The 20,366-nt window shown below is 37.8% G+C and overlaps 1 protein-coding gene and 1 long non-coding RNA gene across 2 annotated transcripts in view; one reads left to right on the forward strand and one right to left on the reverse strand.

Annotated features, from left to right (window-relative positions):
• RAB21 (RAB21, member RAS oncogene family) overlaps positions 1 to 18,367 on the forward strand; it is a 43,981-nt gene extending 25,614 nt beyond the window's left edge. Inside the window, exons 4-7 of the mRNA XM_066258252.1 lie at positions 3,382 to 3,445; positions 13,868 to 13,922; positions 14,433 to 14,521; positions 17,466 to 18,367. Coding sequence (XP_066114349.1) covers positions 3,382 to 3,445; positions 13,868 to 13,922; positions 14,433 to 14,521; positions 17,466 to 17,608 — 351 coding nt within the window. The 3' untranslated portion in view covers positions 17,609 to 18,367. The remainder of the gene's footprint in view (positions 1 to 3,381; positions 3,446 to 13,867; positions 13,923 to 14,432; positions 14,522 to 17,465) is intronic.
• The window catches only part of LOC136324837 (uncharacterized), a 457,224-nt gene that overhangs the window by 229,841 nt on the left and 207,017 nt on the right, over positions 1 to 20,366 (reverse strand). The gene's annotated exons all lie outside the window — the stretch shown is intronic.

Consider the following 20,366-nt stretch of genomic DNA (forward strand, 5'->3'; position numbering starts at 1 on the left):
TTAACAATATGAAGATCAGTTATTAATGTTTTATTACGTGACTTTAAAAGATATTAGGAAAAGGAAATAATCTGAAGTAAAGTTTCAGAAAAATATAGGGGCTTTTTTTCGTACTGTTAAAGAGAAATCACATACATTTCTTTTACATACATACTGGGCACCTGAAATCTTGGTATAAGTACATGAGCAAACTAATTGTGTTGAGAAAAATGAGAACTAAGTCAAATTTAAGCTCTTTATCCTCACTAAATATTCTGGAGGATATAATATAACTTTTAAAAGAATTTATTTGACCTAGGTAATTTTATTAACCAGTGTCATCCCAGTAAATTAAATTTTTATTTTATTTTTTTATTTTCTTTAGAGAAAGAGACAAGCATCAACTCGTAGTTGCTTCACTTTAGTTGTGTACTGATTGCTTTTTGTATGTGCCTTGGGTGGTCAAGCTGAGCCAGTGACCCCACACAAGCTGACAAGCCCTTGCTCATGCTGATGAGTCCATGCTCAAGCCAATGACCTTGGGATTTTAAACCAGGGACCTCAGTGTCCTGGGTTGATGGTCTATCCACTGTACCACCAGCAGTTAGGCCCCAGTAAATTAAAATTTTAAAAGTGTTTATTTTTTTTAAAAGTGTATATTTTAAAACACCACTTTTTTCACCTCTTACCAAATACATTGTTTTTAAAGTTGGTTGGTACTAAAAATGAGTTACCATTAAACTTATCTCTGATTTCTTATCACCATTAGGATAGTGACTGATGACTTACTTGACCTTTCCTTTGAAAGCCCCTGTTGAAATCAGTTAAGGGTGTGTAACCAAAAGGGGTTATTTCCAAGACAGAAATATATCTTGCTTTGAATTATAGTTTTATTCATGTGGAAATTGCTTGCCTTTTTAGTTTTTTTTCTTTTCATTTATTTCCTAGTGTTTAACTGATGAAGCAGCTATATGTTAGCTCTTGGATTATTGATGTCATGGAAAACTTAGTTTAAAGAATAGAAAAATGAAACAGCTTACAGATTTAATGATATTTTTAAAAGTTATTTGGGGCTACAATTTGTTATGCCTTCCTACCTTTTTGCATAAAAAAAAAGGTTTAGATATTTTATTAAGAGACGATTGGGTCTCTCAGGTTGAAAGGTGACCATTTATCTCTTGCATAGCCAAATCCCTAAAACTTGGTGATTTAAAGTGATTCATTAATTCTCATGATTTTGTGGGTCCTCTGCTCCATCTGGTATCAGCAGTCACTCATATAACTGCTTTGAACTGAGAATTTGGCTGGGCTGAGACAGTCCAAGGCAGCTTGGTTCTCCTCCATATGGCTTCTCTCTCCATCTGGTGTCTCATCTTCTGGTACTCTTTCCACATGCTCTCTCGTGATTCCATATTGTAGCCTAAGCTTCATACATGACAGCTGGATCCCAAGAATGTAGCTACCAGGCCTTAAGGCTTAGTTCTAGAACTGGCATAGCATTACTTCCTTCACATTCTTTTGGTCAAAGCAAGTTACGAGGTTAGCCCAAATTCAGAGGGAGGAGAAAAATAGATTCTACCTCTTGGTAGGATGATTGGCAAAGAATTGTGACCATCTTTAACTCACCACAGAATGTATCAGATAATTTGTAGGATGCCTACAGAGGGGGTCCTATTGGAAGTGAATAACAAAAATTTTTTTAACTGGTGAAATTTAATAAGTTGTGATACTATATGTATAGAGAGCAGAGTAATATATACATAATTGAATTCTGAAATGTTTTCTTTGAAGTCATGAGGATGGACATTTTTTACCAGTATTATCAAATTTTTCTTATGTAAAATCAACTAAGGGTGGAAGTTAAATGCTCTTCTGAAAACTTGATCCACATATGTGAATGAAATAAAAAGATGGGGCTGTACTGAGAAAACTGGTTCAGTGCTATTACAAAGATAAGGTTGTGATACTGATTTCCTTTGCTTTTATCAAGAGTTTGGGTTTACTGAAAAGTTAGTTCCTCTACGTTCTTGCAAATAGTAGTGTAGAGCTGTTGCATTTGTGCCATAAGACCAGATGCACAATAAGTACTTACCACATATCTAATGTAATTTTTGTAATTTATATATGTGAGTATATTTTTCCAAAGGTATGTAAGTTCTTATCATTTGATTGCCTACAGAATAAATTCTATTACAAAAAATAAAGGAGGTATTCAAGTTTGTTTTTCATCCTGTTTTCTTGTAGTAAACATCTTTAAAATCATGAGTTCAAAAGGTTAATTTTCTTAGTTCCAGTTTACTCTCAACTGTGCTTATACTTCATCCACAGTGAAGTATCAGTTTGTTACTGCAGTCATTGCATAGCACTGGCTCACCAGTAGTGGGTGGCAATGTCTAGAGACATCTTTGGTTGTCACCACTGGAGGATGTTACTGGTATTTAGTGGTTAGGAGTCCAGGGAGGCTGCTAAAACATATTGGATAGGACAGTCCCTCAGAGCAGAGAATTACCTGAGCCAAATGTTGATAGTGCCAGGTTGAAAAAAACCTGTCATATACTGAAGGATGAAAATTTATTTTGCCAGTCTTTTTGGTGCCCGTATACATTTTTTGTCTTTTAAGTGTGTGATACAGAAGTTCTATGCCCTCTATTTCAGAATCAGTTGGGTTAAGTTCTTGTGTTCCTTTTTGTACTTTTCTTTTTTTTTTTTAAGTGAGAGGAGCGGAGATAGAAAGATAGACTTCCGCATGTGTTTCAACTGGGATCCACCCGGCAACCACCATCTGGGGCCAGTGCTCGAATAAACCGAGCTATTCTTAGTGCCTAAGGCCCACACCTAGACCAACTGAGCAATCCTCAGTGCCTGAGGCTGATGCTCGAACCAGTCAAGCCACTGGCTGCGAGAGGGGAAGAGGGAGGGAGAGAGAAGCAGATAGTTGCTTATTGTGTGTGCCCTGACCAAGAATCAAACCCCGGGATGTCCATATACCAGACCGACACTCTTGAGTACTGAGCTAGCCAGTCAGGGCCAGGTTCTTGTGTTATTAAGTCCAAAGTTACTATACAGGACCTATTTTCAGAGGCTGGAGTTGACATGCTTTTTCTCTGGTGCATAGCTTTGCTTGAATCTATGGAAGATTTATGAAAGTTTGTAATTAGAGGTACTTCTGTCTGTACCTATATGTAGATCTGGAGAGAAATTGTTTCATTGGATGTTTATATGTGTGTTGTTTGCAGGATAATCTGGCAGTATATGATCTTACAGTGAATCATTCTTGTAATAACTAAATACATGGGCTGTTAGCCAAATTCTGTGGTATTTTGACAGTGTTGAATCTTGGGGTGTTGCAATGGTAGTTCTGTAACAGAATTTGTTCTAATGTTAACTCTTTTGTATACACAGGTAAAAAACTGGGTCAAAGAATTACGGAAAATGTTGGGAAATGAAATTTGTTTATGTATAGTTGGTAAGCATCCTTTTTAAAAATCTTTTTGGGTTTTTTTTTAATGCTTTATTAAGGAATAGTGAACCAGTAATTCTCTTTTAAAATTATATGAGAAAAGAAGAATAGCTTTTTCATGCACAATATTTTAGAATAATTTAGTATTTAGACATGCTCTTTGAGGAGATTCCGACTTTGTACCTTAAGGAATGCCTTAGGGAGCAAGTGGGAATCAGCTAGGGGACTTAAGCATGTAAGGTTTTAAGTCCGCAACCTTGCTTCAATTTGACATTTAGTTTTTCACCATAAGATTTTATTTAGAAAAAATGTTCAGGAACTAAAATTAAAACCAGTGGCTTAAGTTAGTGTTCTTTTTTGTACATTTAACTATATACATATTTGAATTAAGGACACATTTAACTCCTCCAGAGATACAAGTATAAGTAGATCATGATACTAGGGTGGGGAAACATTCTTAATGGGTAGGATAATTGAACTTGAGAATTCTTTCTTGAACTTCCGGAATTTTTCTTTGGTTCTCTTTTTTCTTTAGATTATTTTCTATGATATGACAACTAATTATCGAGCAGTAATGTGTACCAGATGTTGTGCTGTGTACTCAGTACTCAGTAGACAATATCTCATGTAATCCTCATTACCCTGTGAGGACTTTATAGAAGAAAATAAGACTTGGAGATATATACATTAACCTGACCAATAACAGGCAGCTATCAGAGATGGGATTCAAATTGAATCCCATCTGACCCCTATTGCTTATGTTATTACTACTTATTTTGAGTAGCCTCATGACACTCAGTTCCTTTCCGTATGACTGACACAGTAAAACATGGCCTTGAAAAAGCCAGTGGAGTTCTAGTGAGGGATGTAGAATGGAATGCTCAGCGTTGGTAAATTCTACCTTTAGCCTTAGAAATTTTTGTTTAACTTGAGTTTACATTTCATGCATTTTGTCATCATTAAATGATTGGTAAACTTTACAGTTCCAGATCAGAGTGCAGATCTGGGGGAAGAAGACAAAGAGATGATCTGGTCTGATTTTAGTCTAGGTGCTACATGTTAGACTAGATGGCAGGAATATAACAGAACACTGAGGTAGTAGGCTCTATAGGAGTTTGGGGCCAAAGTAGCAGCTAGTCATTCGTGAGTTTGGCCTGGGCCTGTGGTACATGAGACTTTCTAGGAGTGGAAGTGGCTAAATTTAAGTGAATAATAAATGTTTAAGTTTTGGGGATTTTTTCTCAGGAAAGAGAAAGAAATGACTAACATACTCAGAGAAGCCTCAAGAGCCTGTTACTTGACCAAGGTTACAAAATAAACACTAAAAAATAGCTGGGTTAAATAAGCTTCTGAATATTAAGCTTAACTTAAAGTACATATGCTTTGTGTTCATATTTAGGAATATTGTGTCTTGTAGCTTAGTACCCCAAGTGGGGTCAAATATTTCTCATTCAATATTATATACCATTTATTAGTGATTGGTATTTGTTCCTTTCCCCTTATGTACAACAACCTTTCAAACCTTAAAGCCTGCTTGGATAGTTTGCCAACTCTTATGTTTTTGGTCTTCAACTTTTTTTTATTTGGTCTAACTTCCAGACATTCTCAACATCCGGTTATTTTTTTCTAGGTTAATTTTAGTGTCTATCAGTGTGTCTCCCACCCTTGAAGTGAACACTAGAATCCAAACATTGTTGAGCCACTGTATACTTACATGGCTATATTTTTAAAATGTTCTCATGCCATCCTTCTGCCAACATTATCCAAGATTATATATTGTTAGCCATTTCAAGTCAATGTCTCTTTTTTTAACCTTTGTTTTTAATATAATTTAACAATAACTTTATGTAATTTAAAAATAATAACTGTTGCCCCTGGCTGGTTGGCTCAGTGGTAGAGCATTGGCCTGGTATGTGGAAGTCCTGGGTTCAATTCCTGATCAGGGCACACAGGGGAAGCAATAATTGGCTTCTCCACTTCTCCCTTTCCCCCTCTCTTTCTCTCTCTCTCTTCCCTTCCCACAGTCATGGCTCGAATGAGCAAGCTGGCCCTGGTGCTGAGGAGGGCTCCATGACCTCACCTCAGGTGCTAAAATAATTGGGTTGCTGGAGCAATGGAGCAGTGCCCCAGATGGGCAGAACATCACCCCACATGGGGGTTGCTGGGCAGATTCCAGTCAGGGAGCATGTGGGAATTTGTCTCTCCACCTTCTTGCCTCTCTCTGAATTAAAAAAAAACAAAAACAGGCCCTGGCCAGTTGGCTCAGTGGTGGCACATCAGCCTGGCATGTGGATGTCCTAGGTTTAATTCCTGGTCAAGGTACACAGGACAGGCGCCCATCTGCTTCTCCACTCTTCCCCCTCTCCTTTCTCTCTATCTCTGTCTCCCCTTCCCACAGGCAAGGCTCCACTGGAGCAAAAGTTGGCCGGGGCACTGAGGATGGCTCTATAGCCTCCCATTCAGGCGCTAGAATGGCTTCAGTTGCAATGGAACAATGCCCCAGATGGGCCGAGCATTGCCCCCTACTGGGCTTTCCGGGTGGATCCAGTCCAGGCACCTGGGGAAATCGGTCTGCCTCCCCACTTCTCACTTCAGAAAAAATACAAAATAATAATAATGATAATAGTAATAGTAACTGTTAATATCTCTTACATAGATTATAGATAACAAAAATCTGAATTTCTTTTTTATAAATACTGGTCTTTTGTCAGGTTTTCCCCATCTTATTATTATGTAATTATGTTATTTAAGCCTAAATGTAGGAATTCCAACTGAACTCATAGTTCTGAATCTTTATGTTTGTTATATAATCTAGCTTTTTCAGATGTATTAGCTAGGTCCTTCTCAAAGTCTCCAGTAATGTGTTAATCGATAATAGAGAACCCCATACTTCACTGGTAGGGACTTTTTTTCTCTAGATTTTAATTAATACATTGATTAGCACTCTTGTTTGTGCTTGCTTTATTTGATAGTATTTTGCTTTTAGTCAGCCCTTAATATATGTTTGTTAAATATTTATTTTTAATAAGTTACCATTTATTGAGTACCAAGTACTTTCTAAGAACTACACATTTATTTTCATTTAAGCCTTCTGGCAACACTACAAGGAAGCTGTTGTTGCCATTTCCATTTTACCCATGAGGAAATGGGCATAGAAAGCTTGATAGTTTCCAAAATACATATCTAGTTGAACCTAGGCCTGGGATTTTAACTCAAATCTCTCTGCTACTTCAAGCCCATATTCTTAAATCAACACTGTATATTGCTTACTATTTACCCGGCTTTGGGAATAGTGTAGTGAATTAGGGAACAAAATAGATAATGTCTTTGTCTGCTCAGAGCTTATTATGTAGGGGGAGAGAGAAAAAATAAGCTATTATATATTATGATAAAAGCTTTGAAGTGGGGAGTTTTACAGAGTCTGTAATAGCACAAAAGATAACCTAACTAAATTAGGGGGTTGGAGGGTTAAAAGAAGATTTTCTAGAGTGTTGTATCAACTAAGTTTGCAAGGTGAAGCCAGCAGGATAGTGATAAAGAAGTATCAGTCATGGTCTTTAATTTTCTTGTAACAAGATTGGTTTTCCATTTGCTCACTCACTGTAATGAATATGGCTAATATTAATAACTATTTATTGAACATGTACTATAAGCTAAGCTTTGTACATATATATTTTCACATCAGCTTGCAAAGTTTGTTAGCTATATTTGTACAAAATGAGACTAAGAGAGGTTAATTTGCCTAAAATCTTATAGTTATGAAGTGAGCCTGGCCTTAAATAAGTTTTCTTCAGATATAAAAGGCTTTTGAAAGCTTCTTACTACTAGGCCAGGCACCATCCAATGTAAGCAAAATATGGTGCTAGCTCTTTTTTTTTTTTTTTTTTTTTTTTTAATTTTTTTTTTCTTTCATTTTTCTGAAGCTGGAAACAGGGAGAGACAGTCAGACAGACTCCCGCATGCGCCCGACTGGGATCCACCCGGTGCGCCCACCAGGGGGCGAAGCTCTGCCCATCCTGGGCGTCGCCATGTTGCGACCAGAGCCACTCTAGCGCCTAGGGCAGAGGCCACAGAGCCATCCCCAGCGCCCGGGCCATCCTTGCTCCAATGGAGCCTTGGCTGCGGGAGGGGAAGTGAGAGACAGAGAGGAAAGCGCGGCGGAGGGGTGGAGAAGCAAATGGGCGCTTCTCCTGTGTGCCCTGGCCGGGAATCGAACCCAGGTCCTCCGCACGCTAGGCCGACGCTCTACCGCTGAGCCAACCGGCCAGGGCCGGTGCTAGCTCTTTATTAGGCCCTCTGCTCTTCACAGTGGGTATATCCCTTTCATGTTCTTAATTCAAATATGTATATTTAAAGAAGACAAAGTTTGTACTATTCTTAATAGAGTGGCTTTTTTTTCTCCCTTTTCAATAGCTTGAGCCATTTTTTCCTAATCTGTCTGGTGCTATACTTTCAAGAAGATGCTTACTTTAGTAATTATCCATGTTTTCAGGTGTCTAACCTATTAGGAGGTTAGCTGTTCCATAGTATTGAAACAGATATGAGCCTTAAAGCCTTAACTCTTTTTTTTTTTTTTATAAATAAATTTTTATTTTAATGGGGTGACATCAATAAATCAGGGTACATATATTCAAAGAAAACATGTCCAGGTTATCTTGTCATTCAATTTTGTTGCATACCCATCACCCAAAGAGAGATTGTCCCCTGTCACCTTCTATCTAGTTTTCTTTGTACCCCACCCCTCTCCCTCCTTCCCTTCCCCCGCCCCCTGTAACCACCACACTCTTGTCCATGTCTCTTGGTCTCGTTTTTATGTCCCACCAATGTATGGAATCCTGCAGTTCTTGTTTTTTTCTGATTTACTTATTTCACTCCGTATAATGTTATCAAGATCCCACCATTTTGTTGTAAGTGATCCGATGTCATCATTTCTTATGGCTGAATAGTATACCATGGTGTATATGTGCCACATCTTCTTTATCTAGTCTTCTATTTTTTTTTTTTTAACAATGATTAAAGCCTTTAAGCAAACTCTTGGCCAATACAGCAAGAATCCATAAAAGAGTAGTGTCCTTAACATGTTCACCAAGTCCAAGTTGGCACCATCACCATGCCAAATCCCTGAAAAATGCAACCCAGCCACAGTTCAGTCTGTTAGGAGCTGTCATAAGGAGCAGGAGTCCAGGACAAGTCCACCTCCAGGAAAAGTCCGCATGACACTGGAATTGTTGTCACAATATTCTATACTTTGCAGCTCACATCCAAGTCCCAATGACTGCTGCTTCTAGCTGGTAATGATTCAGATAGACTGGAAAAGCCACCTGCAGCATGTGTGGATATGGAGCTTCTGTTCTCCTCAGCCTGGAGAGATGAGGAGATGAGACCAGGTTGCTTTTCCCTGGAGCTCTGTGACTGTGGCTTGGTACAGAGAACCTTGGAATATACTAAGCTGGGTGGCAGAGGTAGATTCATAATAGAAGTTGGCAAAAGAGGGAAGAGAGCTCAAAATTAGGAGTAGGTCCCAGCCTGAAATATGAGTGGAGCATTGAGGTAGGAGGAATAAAGGAAACACTATATATTAAACAAAGCAGCAGAAAATAGGACTATCAACACCCACAACAGAGATCTTCGAGGGAACAATAAAAAACCTGACTATTCAGGCAAGACATAGTTAAATGGCCCTTGTGCAAATGAGATCAGTTTACCTGCTTCTTGAAAGAAATACCCTAGGCTCATCCACAGTGTCGTAGATGGGGCTGACAGCCCTGGGCACCTTCAGCCTTCAGTGGCCAACCCCAGCATTCTGGGCAAAGTTAGGTCATAGGTGGCTGGAGCAGGGCTGGAAGAGACTGAACCCTCCCTTAGCGGAGCGAGGGGGAAGCCTACCTTCTAGTGTCCCTGTTTCCTCACAGCAGAGGCATGTAAGTCTGGCAGGCTTTAGCTCAATGACCTTCCTTTCCATTATTGAAGCAGGACCCAGATGGCATCCTATGAGACCCCTTTGGGGCGTTGGAGCCTTTAAGGGCATATTCTAAAAGCTGGTAGTTCCCCTGATCTCTATTGGGCTTTTTCTGCCTCTAGGTATCTTAAAAGCCATGCTCAGAAGATCTCGCTGAGGGGTTTGAGGATCCCCGTCCACCTATATATATCTTTTCCATATATCTGGAGCTATTTGGAAAAAGACAAAACAGTGTTATTAGCTGGATCAAATAAAGAAGGTAGTAATTTGCAGGCGAAAAAGATTTGGCGTCTCCTGTTCATCAGCATTCAAAAGAAATTTAAAAAAAATTTTTTTAAGTAAAAAGCATGATATGGTAGACCCGTAGGAGTTCCAGGATATGATTACCCCCTTTTAAACTTTTTTTAAATTGACCTTAAAATATTTGCTGGGTACACTTTAATAATACTTTAACTTTAAATATTGTAAGAATGACAAAATACAGTAAATGCTTTTGCTCCATATGCAGAAGCATTGTCAGTTTAACCAGTTTAGGAAATCCAATAATAGAACAATGCATACAGACCATGAGCTATAACATGCTTAGCAGCCTCTCCTGTTCTGACAGAGGTTACTATAAATCCAGAATATGTATCCACTGTAACGTGGACATAGGACTGTTTGCCAAAGCCTTAACTCTTTAGCTGCCTTGCTTTTAAAAAAATATAGAACTACAGTGGGCTTTTTTTTTTTTTAATTGATCTTAGAAAAGCAGGAACGGGTGACGGGAAGCATGAACTTGTAGTTGCTTCTCACATGTGTCTTGACAGGGTTACCAGCAACCTCAACATTCCAGGTCAACACTCTCTCCCCTGCGCCACCACAGATCAGGCTACAGTAAAAGGTTTTGAGTTTTGGAAAGATGTCACTAACAGGCAGTTTTCTATGACTTAGTCTGTGCTTTTTATTATGAATGCTGATTATTCAAAAAAATAATAGTTATTTCATGGAGGAATTAAAATTTTTTTGTTTAAAATAAGATTAAAATAACTGAATTTATTAAAGTTAGTTAAGTTTAAATGTTATTAAATAATAAAACTGAATAATTTCCCCAGGTAATCATTTGAGTCAGTATGGTTATTGTCTACTCTTCCTAGCCTCATCTTTTTAAATTTTATTTTTTTAAATTTTTATTTATTGATTTGAGAGAGGAGAGAAAGTGAAAGAGAAACATTGATTTGTTGTTTCACTTATTTATGCATTCATTGGTTGATTCTTGTATGTGCCCTGACCAGGGATCGAACCTGCAACCTTGGCATATTGGGATGTTGTTATAACCAATTAAGCTACCCAGCCAGTGCTGTTCTCATCTTTTCTTCTCTCTTTCTTCTTTCTTCTTCTTTCTTCCTTCTTCCTTCCTCCTCCTCCTCCTCCTCTTCCTCCTCCTCCCTCTTCTTCCTTTTCCTTCTCTTCTTTCTCCTCTTCCTCCTCTTTTTCTTCCTCTTCCTCCTCCTCCTCATTTCTTCTTCTTCTTCGAGATAGAGAGACTCCTGCATACACCCTGACAGGGATCCACCCGGCAACCCCTGTGTGGGGCCAATGTTCTGCCCTTCTGGGGCCATGCTTGCAACTGAGCTATTTTCAGTGCCCGAGATGAAGGCCCCACTGGAGCCATTCTCAACACCTGGGATAATACTCTCAAACCAACCAAGCAGTGTCTGTGGGAGGGGAAAAGAGAGAAAGAGAGAGAAGAGGGAGGAAGAGGGGTGGAGAAGCAGATGGTCGCTTCTGTGTGCCCTGCCTGGGAATTGAACCCAGGACATCCACACACCAAGCTGACACTCTTACCACTGAACCAACCGGCCAGGGCTGTCCTCATCCTTTTCTGAATAGATGTTGATAATTCAGATGGAATTTGAAAAAAAGAGACAAAAATATCTAGGAAAAAGCTCATAGGATTGGCCCTGGCCGGTTGGCTCAGTGGTAGAGCATCGGCCTGGTGTGCAGAAGTCCTGGGTTCAATTCCCAGCCAGGGCACACAGGAGAAGTGCCCATCTGCTTCTCCACCCCTCCCCTTCTCCTTTCTCTCTGTCTCTCTCTTCCCCTCCCGCAGCTGAGGCTCCATTGGAGCAAAGTTGGCCCGGGCACTGAGAATGGCTCGATGGCCTCTGCCTCTGGCTCTAGAGTGGCTCTGGTCGCAGCAGAGCGATGCCCCAGATGACCAGAGCGTCACCCCCTGGTGGGCATGCCTGGTGGATCCCGGTCGGGCGCATGCAGGAGTCTGTCTGACTGCCTCCCTGTTTCCAACTTCAGAAAAATACAAGGAGAAAAAAAAAACAAAAAGAAAAAAGAAATAAAAAAGCTCATAGGATTTTAGTTAATTGAACAAAGATCTTCTTGCTACCTCTAGGAGACAATCCTGTTTTATCTTTTTTTTTTTAATTTATTAAATTTAATGCAGTGACATTGATAAATCAGGGTACATATGTTGAGAGAAAACATCTCCAGATTATTTTGACATTTGATTGTGCTGTATACCCCTCCCCCAAAGTCAAATTGTCTTCTGTCACCTTCTGTCTGGTTTTCTTTGTGCCCCTCCCCTCCCCCAACCCCTCTCTCATTCCTCACCCCATCCCCCCAGCCCCCAACCCCCCACCCCTGTTGCCATCACATTCTTGTTCATGTCTCTGTTTTATCTTTTTAAGAGTGGCAGAATATTGTTCCTTTGTTTGTTGGAGCCACTGGCCACTAGGTGGTGCCTTTTGCATTCTTCATAGCATAAATAAAACAATTTTTTCCTCTTAGGACTGTTGAATATGTTGGCTGTGATATTTAGTTAATTAAAAATTTTATTGACAAAGTTTAGTGTAGGAAATCAGAACTAATCCATGCCTTCTTTCTGAGGTAGACAAATAACTATTCAAAGGGAAGAGTTCATTACTGAATTTGTTGGTACCTACTGAGCTTTAAAGTCTGCTTCCTTCCCTCACATCCTTAAGCTATGGAGTCAAGTGGTTGATTACAGCTGCTCACAATTAGGTGCTCAGAGTATTTGAGGTCCTTCATATATAGAACTTTTGGGCTTATACTTCTTACTTCTAAGCATTGTATCTTTCATTAGGTGCTTACTTCAGTGCTCGATCAGAAATTGTTTTCTAGATTCTCTGAAGTCTCAAAAAAATGACTCTGTTTACAAGATTTCCTTCCCACTCCTCAACTCCACCCCAAGTTGCAATGGAAGAAATTAAAATATTTGTTTGACGTGTCCTTCCATAGGGTGTTTTTTCCTATTCCTGTTATTTCCATTACCTTTAGCACTTGGCATGTCCAGCCAATTCACCTTAACCTCTATCCTATATTTAATAAGGAATCTGCATTTTGCATTTTCTTCACTTTTTTTCTGGTGGCTTTTTTTAGCATAATCTCAATTTGGTTCCTGTTTAAGGAGGGCTCAGCTTATTTTCATTTATTTTAAATCTGCATGGTATACATGTATGTATATATTTTTAAATTTCTTTTCAGTTACCATTGACATAAAACATTAGTTTCAGGTGTACAGTGTAGTGAGCAGACATTTATATAACTTTTGAAGTGATCACCTTGATAAATCTAGTACCCATCTGACACCATACTTAGTTATTAGAATATTATTGACGATATTCCCTATGCTGTACTTTACATCTCCACGACTGTTTTTATAACTGGCAATTTGTACATCTTAATCTCTTCCAGTTTTTCACCCATCCCCACAACTCTCCACCCATCTGTCAGTTATCAATTTTTTTCTCTGTGTCTGTGAATTTGTTTCTGTTTTAGATTGTGTTTTAGATTCCACATATAAGTGAAATCATATGTTGTTTGTCTTTCTCTGTCTGACTTATTTCACTTCACATGATACCCTCCAGGTCATGATGTATACATATTAAGTTCTTTTATGTTTTAAAACAGAGTCCTTTCCTCCAATGTGGTGGTGAAGTACTTATAAAACCATCCAATTAAAGCTTTCTTTAACCAGTTTATATCATCCAGGAAACCAAAATACTCTAAAGGTCCAAGAGACTAACCTAATATATTTTTGTGAACAATAGGTAGCCTTGCTTAATTATTGACTGGCTCTAAGTTGGTTAGGAACCATTTACATTTTGCTAGGAAACATAGGTGTATCCCTAGGTCCCTAGTGAATCTTAATCTCTGTTAAACCAAGCAATAGTGCCCATCTCTTTGGAAAAGTTGTTTGCTCTGACAGACTGCAGCTTCAGGAATGCTATATGCATTAAGCCATTTGAGGGAGGTTGAGACATTCACCTGATAGTCATGATCAACCCTTATGTCATAGGGGTTACCTTAATAATTTTAGAATATGTAGAAGTCTGATGGGGATTTGTATTATTTTTCCACATGATTAAAATGGCAATTGTGTATTTAGAATTGGCTTAATTCTATTACAAAAATGAATTAATATTAAAGATTGGCGTTTACTTTGTCAATAGGTAATAAAATAGACTTGGAAAAGGAGAGACATGTGTCCATTCAAGAGGCAGAATCGTAAGTGTCATCCCTGCCACCCTCCCAGTACTTTCCCCGCCCCCCCCAGTCAGTCCCCAGTAGATGTCTCCACTTTAGCACAGTGTGCTTTACCATGTAAGTATTGCTCAAATGTCTTAATATAGATTGAGCTATTGGATTCAGTGAAGCATGTTAACATTGGTAATTTATAGACTTTGGCAATATTTAAAGATAGTCCACTCTCACTTCTCTTTTTGATTTCAGCAAGAAATATAAAGTGATGCAAAAGAAAACTATCATGATCACAAAAAACTTTTTAAAATATTTGGATTCCAACTTAACTTACAAAAGTTTTAAGTGTTAACTTTTGTGTTCATTTAAAATTTGGTTCAGTGTATAGAGATGTTAAATGGCTATGTAATCTTAATTTTATTAAACCTGGGTTAATTAGTAATGTCACACAGTTTGCTACTATGAAAAAAATTTAAATAGTGGTCATGACAAAAATGTGAAAAAAAAATTTTTATATCACTCATTTCTTTTTTTAAGGTATGCAGAATCTGTGGGAGCTAAACATTATCATACATCAGCCAAACAGAACAAAGGAATTGAGGAGCTCTTTCTTGACCTTTGTAAAAGTAGGTATATTTATATTGAGTGTTTAGAAGTAACTCTTTTTAATCTATTGCTCATACTTCTAAAGTGATGTTTTACAGTCTTGATTAATGACCACACTAACAATTTGTCAAATTCACAGTACTATTATTTACTTAATATTTTTTCTTTAACTTACTTCTTGCAAATACCCACTTATAAATACCACGTTAGACCTATTAAGCATTTATTAATGGCTGTGAAATCTTATGTGTGTGGTATATGCCAAAATGCATAGGTATTAATAATAGAAATGGAGGGGAATATACAGGTTAAAACAGATTTGAGAGATAATGACAACATGTTGCAGTGGATGGACTTTATTTGAATCCTGATTTTACAAAGTAGTGAAAAACCATTTGTGAAAAATTGGGGCTGTATGGATATTTGATCATATTAGGAAGTTATTGTAGGGACTGTGGGAGAGCAGAATGGATCAAGGGTATCTAATATATGGTAAGGGGTGGAAACTCGGCTTTTGGTGGTGAGCATGCAATATAGTACACAGATACCAAATTATAATGTACACCTAAAATGTATGTTATTGACTGATGTTACCTCAATTATAAAGTAAATTAAAGGTAATTGTAAAATTTTAGGTGTGATTATGATGTTATGCTTTAAGAAGTTATTTTTTTTTGTTTTTCTACAGGTCTATTAGAATAATGTTTGAATAAAATTATGTGTATGGGATTTTATTAAACAATGGTAGGGATGATTGCCATGTATGGATGAAATTGTATGATGGACATACAGATTCTCAGTATGCTATCATTTTATGTATGTTTGGCATTTTCCACATGAAAATGTTGTTTAAAGAAAGAAAGGAAAAGGTTTGTTTATATATAACCTGAGAGTCATTTCTCATATCACTAGTAAAATATACATACCATATTTAGAAAACCCAAGTCTACAGAATAATGGGTTGGAATGATTTTGTCAAATTATAGTCCTTGAATTTATGTACTTCAGACTTTTTTTGAGAATTTGATGAAACTAGTTTGTCTCTAGAAAAATGTACGTGTACACAACAAACTTTGGAGTAAATTTCAGTTCTTTGAAAACTTGAAAAGTCATTCATAATTCTTGTAGAGTAGTAATTTTCTAAGAGAGTCTCCTGATCAGTAGCATCAGCATCACTTGAGACTACGTTAGAAATGCTTCGAATTCTTGGGACCTACCCCAAACCTACTGAATCAGAATTTCAGGAAGTTGTGCCCAGAATCTGTTTTCCCCCCTCTCAGAATCTGTGTTTGAACAGTCCCTCCATGATTCTGATGCATACTGAAATTTGAGGAGCACTGCTGTACATACCAATCACGTGGGGTGGGGATGTCAAAATGGGTGTGGTGTGGGCCTGCACTTCTCATTCCTAACTCAGGTGGTGGTGATGCTGATTCTCCCTCTGACCATATTTGAGTACTAACACTCTAGATTTGACATATATATGTTTAAGCCACATGTATTTATGAAAAATTTTAATATTCCCCATATTTAATAAAAAACATGTACAGATACTAATATCTTTTGTACATTATAAAACAGAAAAATTTAAAGGTTGAGAGAAACGTAAGTAGAAGTTAGAATTTGTAATGTTTTATAATTTTTATCTCAGTGGATTTTGTCCCGCCCTCTCCCTTTCTCACTCCCTTCCTCTCTTCCTTCCTCCCTTTCTCCTCCCCCCTCCCCAGAATCAATTTAATAAATTTTAAAAAAAGAGAACCCCTTTTCTGTTTTGAGGATTCCTTCTTTTCTTTCTTTATCTTTTCATGTGTTTTGCGATTATTTAATCCAAATCTGTGTCTTGTATTTTCATTTTTCTTAATGATGTCTCTCAAAGAACAGAAGCTCGCCTGAACTGTGGTGGCACAGTGGATAAAGCTTCGACCTGGAATGCTGAGGTCGCTGGTTCAAAACCCTGGGCTTGCCTGGTCAAGGCACATATGGGAATTGATGCTTTCTGCTCCTCCTCTCTCTCCCTCTCTCTCCCTCTCTCTTTCTCTCTCTTTCTCTCTCCTCTCTAAGATGAATAAATAAAGTTTTTTTAAAAAAAAAGAACAGAAGCTCTACATTTTAATGAGGTCCAATTTAGTAGTTTTTCTTACAATTTGTGTTTTTTGTGTCTTACATGAGAAATCTTTGCCTAGCTTAAAGTCATAAACGTTTTATCTTAAAAGAGATTTCCTGTTATGTTTTCTTCTAGAGATTTTATGTTTTACATTTAGGTCTGTAATTCACTTTTTTGTTAATTTATGCATATGGTGAGACGTATAGATCAAGATTTATTTTTTACATGTAAGCACCCAATTCCAGTACTGTTTCTTGAAAAGATTATCCTTCATTGAATAATCTTGGCACATATGTCAAAAATCAAGTGATCACATATATGGGGTCTGTATCTGGATTCTGTTTCATTGATCTTTGTATAGTATTTCTTCTCTCTCCAATATCTGTCTTCATTAGACTGTGACTTTCTACTATGTCTTTAAATCAGATAGTGTGAGTTCTCCAGCTTTGTTATTTCTCCTGTTAAACTCTTTTATTTTTTCAAATATGCAGTACTAGTTGAAGAATAAGTCTTTTATCCTAAGTAGTACTTGGAATAGTTTAAACTTCTTTGACCTATTTCTAAGTATATTTGGAAAATCTTAAGGATTATACTTGTATACAGTCATTTATTCAAGGCAAAAACTTTTTTTTCTCTGTTGATGTCATTGTGACCATTATATGTCAGGACAAATAAACTTGCTATTAATTTTTTAAATTTGCAGGAAAAACTATTTAGTGAGTTGACAAAATATTTATTATATTTAGTTTCCTTGTTGGTTTAAAGTCAGAAATGGCTATCATGGTTGTATACTGAAATTATAGAAAGAAAATTAAAAGATTATATATAGTCCAAAATAATTTCTGCTTTTTTCCTCTTAGGGATGATAGAAACAGCACAAGTGGATGAGAGGGCAAAAGGCAATGGCTCCAGTCAAGCAGGAGCTTCAAGGCGAGGTGTCCAGATTATCGATGATGAGCCTCCAGCCCAGAGCGGTGGTGGAGGGTGCTGTTCTTCTGGATAACTGTCACACCTGAGAAATTAAAACAAACTGTGGATCATTGCCCTCAACACGAAGACTGCCATATTCCAAGTCACATGATTTTACCAATGGAATTGTAGAATTAACAGTATTTTAAATTACGTTTATAACACTGCAGAGACCTTAAGTGCTAAACTTAGTGGAGTTTGTGACCAGAAAATTGGCATTTTCTACAAATGTTAACAAAGCAATTACCAATGGCCTTTTTACATATTTTTTTCTTTAGTAAGGAATAATGTGCATGTAGAAGACCTGCTTCAAGGCTTCATTTATATTCTTTTAAATCAAATCTTTATTTAATAACTTATATGTGTTGTTGGAATGGTATACATTTTGCAGCCCTTTGTATTTTGTGGTAGTTTGAATTGTATCATTTCTAAACACCAGACTGTTTTGTTTTTGTTTTTATTTTTGTTTTTTAATTAGCTGATACCCGAAGTACTATTTTTGCAGGGTTTGCACAGGCCCCTAACTGTCTACTACTTTGATATAATCTATATATATATCCTGTATGCTGAGCTGGTAAATACATTGTAAATTACATATTAAATATTTTATCTGCTTTTACAAATGCAAGGTGCAAAAATATATATAGTCTCATTGATGACTGTAAAGTGATTAACATTTGATGATAATGCCTAAGCTTTTTGGCTTTGATATATAAAGATCATAGCTCCCTTCACTTTTGTCTTAACTTGAAAGTGGTGTGTTTAAATTTTCACATATACTTTACTTGAATTATTGCTGTCACATGTGTTGGCCTCTGTAAGTCTATCTGATGATTGAACAGTGGCATTTGCCTTTTGGTTTGGGGTTTTTTCATTTGTTTGTTTTATAAAAGATAAGACTTCTGCCAGTTTTGCTTTAGAATGGTTACCTTAGAAGAATTTGAGTGGAGCATACTGTTTCATTTCTTCAATGGTTTTAGTATTCTCTTAGGCTTTATATGAATGGGTTCATTGGTGTCAGAAGAGAAGAATAGATCCCAGTTAGCAGCCACTCACTGAGACTCATTCATACAGTGTGTTAGTGGTAGTTTATGCTCCTAAGGCAGCACTTGTAAATCCTTTGTGAGCAAGTTGTATTTGTTCAATGCTGGCCCGAGATGAACACAGAAAATTTTGTTTAATTTTATAAAAGCTGTTCTAAGTTTCTGTGAAGGGAAACATTTCATGTAATGAAGTTACAGCAAACACTGGAAAGATTTATTATAAAATTATATTCTTGTATACTTTGTAAATTAGTCTCATTAGATTCCTTTTTTTCCTTAAGCAAAGGATTGAACTTAAATTTGTTAATTTTAATAGAATCAGGCACTGCTCACAGAAGGAACGCAAATTATAGACATTAACATAAATTGTTCTTGTTCTAAGATATATATATATATATTTTTCCATTTCTGTCATGCTTGGAAAACTAGTAAATGTTATGTCTAAGATAAAATTGAATTGGTCCCTGGATTTACTTCTTAGAAGAAGCAGTAGTATGCAATAAAGTTATTAGCATGAGCAATTAAGAGGATATAAAGAAGTTATGGTTATTAAAGAAAGACTGCCATATTTTTAAGTTAAAAGTTTAAACTTTCCCAAATGGATTAAAAGTTGAATGAATTGACACCTTGATGTTACGATGTTAGAATTTTAACTTAGTATTAAGGGCTGTATGACCTTCACTTTACCTTTTTTTTTTTTTTTTAACTATTGTCCTTGTCATACTCAACACACTCCCTTGACCTCTGTTGTATGTGTTTGGGAAGGGTGGGGTGGGAAAATCAGGGAGATAAGGTAAAATTGTCTTTTATGGGATGACTGTACTCTGTATAGTTTCTCAGTTTCATCAGAAGTTGGTGTTTATGTAGGGGGATGGGAAAGGCAGGGGAAGTCATGAGTACAAAAAAGGAAAATTGTGGTAGAGTGTCAGCCTGGCGTGCGGAGGTCCCGGGTTCGATTCCCGGCCAGGGCACACAGGAGAGGCGCCCATCTGCTTCTCCACCCCTCCCCCTCTCCTTCCTCTCTGTCTCTCTCTTCCCCTCCCGCAGCCGAGGCTCCATTGGAGCAAAAAGATGACCCGGGCGCTGGGGATGGCTCTGTGGCCTCTGCCCCAGGCGCTAGAGTGGCTCTGGTCGCAACAGAGCGACGCCTTGGATGGGCAGAGCATCACCCCCTGGTGGGTGTGCCGGGTGGATCCGGGTCGGGCGCATGCGGGAGTCTGACTGCCTCCCCGTTTCCAGCTTCAGAGAAAAAAAAAAAAAAGGAAAATTGTTTTAGCCTTCTTTCAGAAGTAATAAAGACAACCTTGCCATTTCTACAATTATAGGTGTAGATGGGAAATTAGCTCTTTTTCATTGAAGTGAAATAGGTTTTTTAAACTAGAGATTAAATTGAGATTTATTCCAAACATAAAGTCATAAAGCCTGATAATCAGATAGCTGTATTCTCAATTTTGACCCTGTTTTAAAATCCAGATAGGAAACTCTTCTGGGCCCTGGCTGGTTTGCTCAGTGGTAGAGCATCAGCCCGGCACGAGGATGTCCCGGGTTTGATTCCGGGTCAGGGCACATAAAAGAAGCGCCCATCTGCTGTTCCATCCCCCCTCCCTCCCTCTCTTTTTCCCCACCTCCAACTGCTACAGCCATGGCTTGATTGGAGCAAGTTGGCCCCAGGCGCTGAGGATGGCTCCATGGTCTCTACCTCAGGCACTTAGAAGAGCTCGGTTGTGGAGCAACGCCCCAGATGAGCAG

The sequence above is a fragment of the Saccopteryx bilineata genome, chromosome 2 (assembly GCF_036850765.1).
Source record: "Saccopteryx bilineata isolate mSacBil1 chromosome 2, mSacBil1_pri_phased_curated, whole genome shotgun sequence".
NCBI classification, from domain to species: domain Eukaryota; kingdom Metazoa; phylum Chordata; class Mammalia; order Chiroptera; family Emballonuridae; genus Saccopteryx; species Saccopteryx bilineata.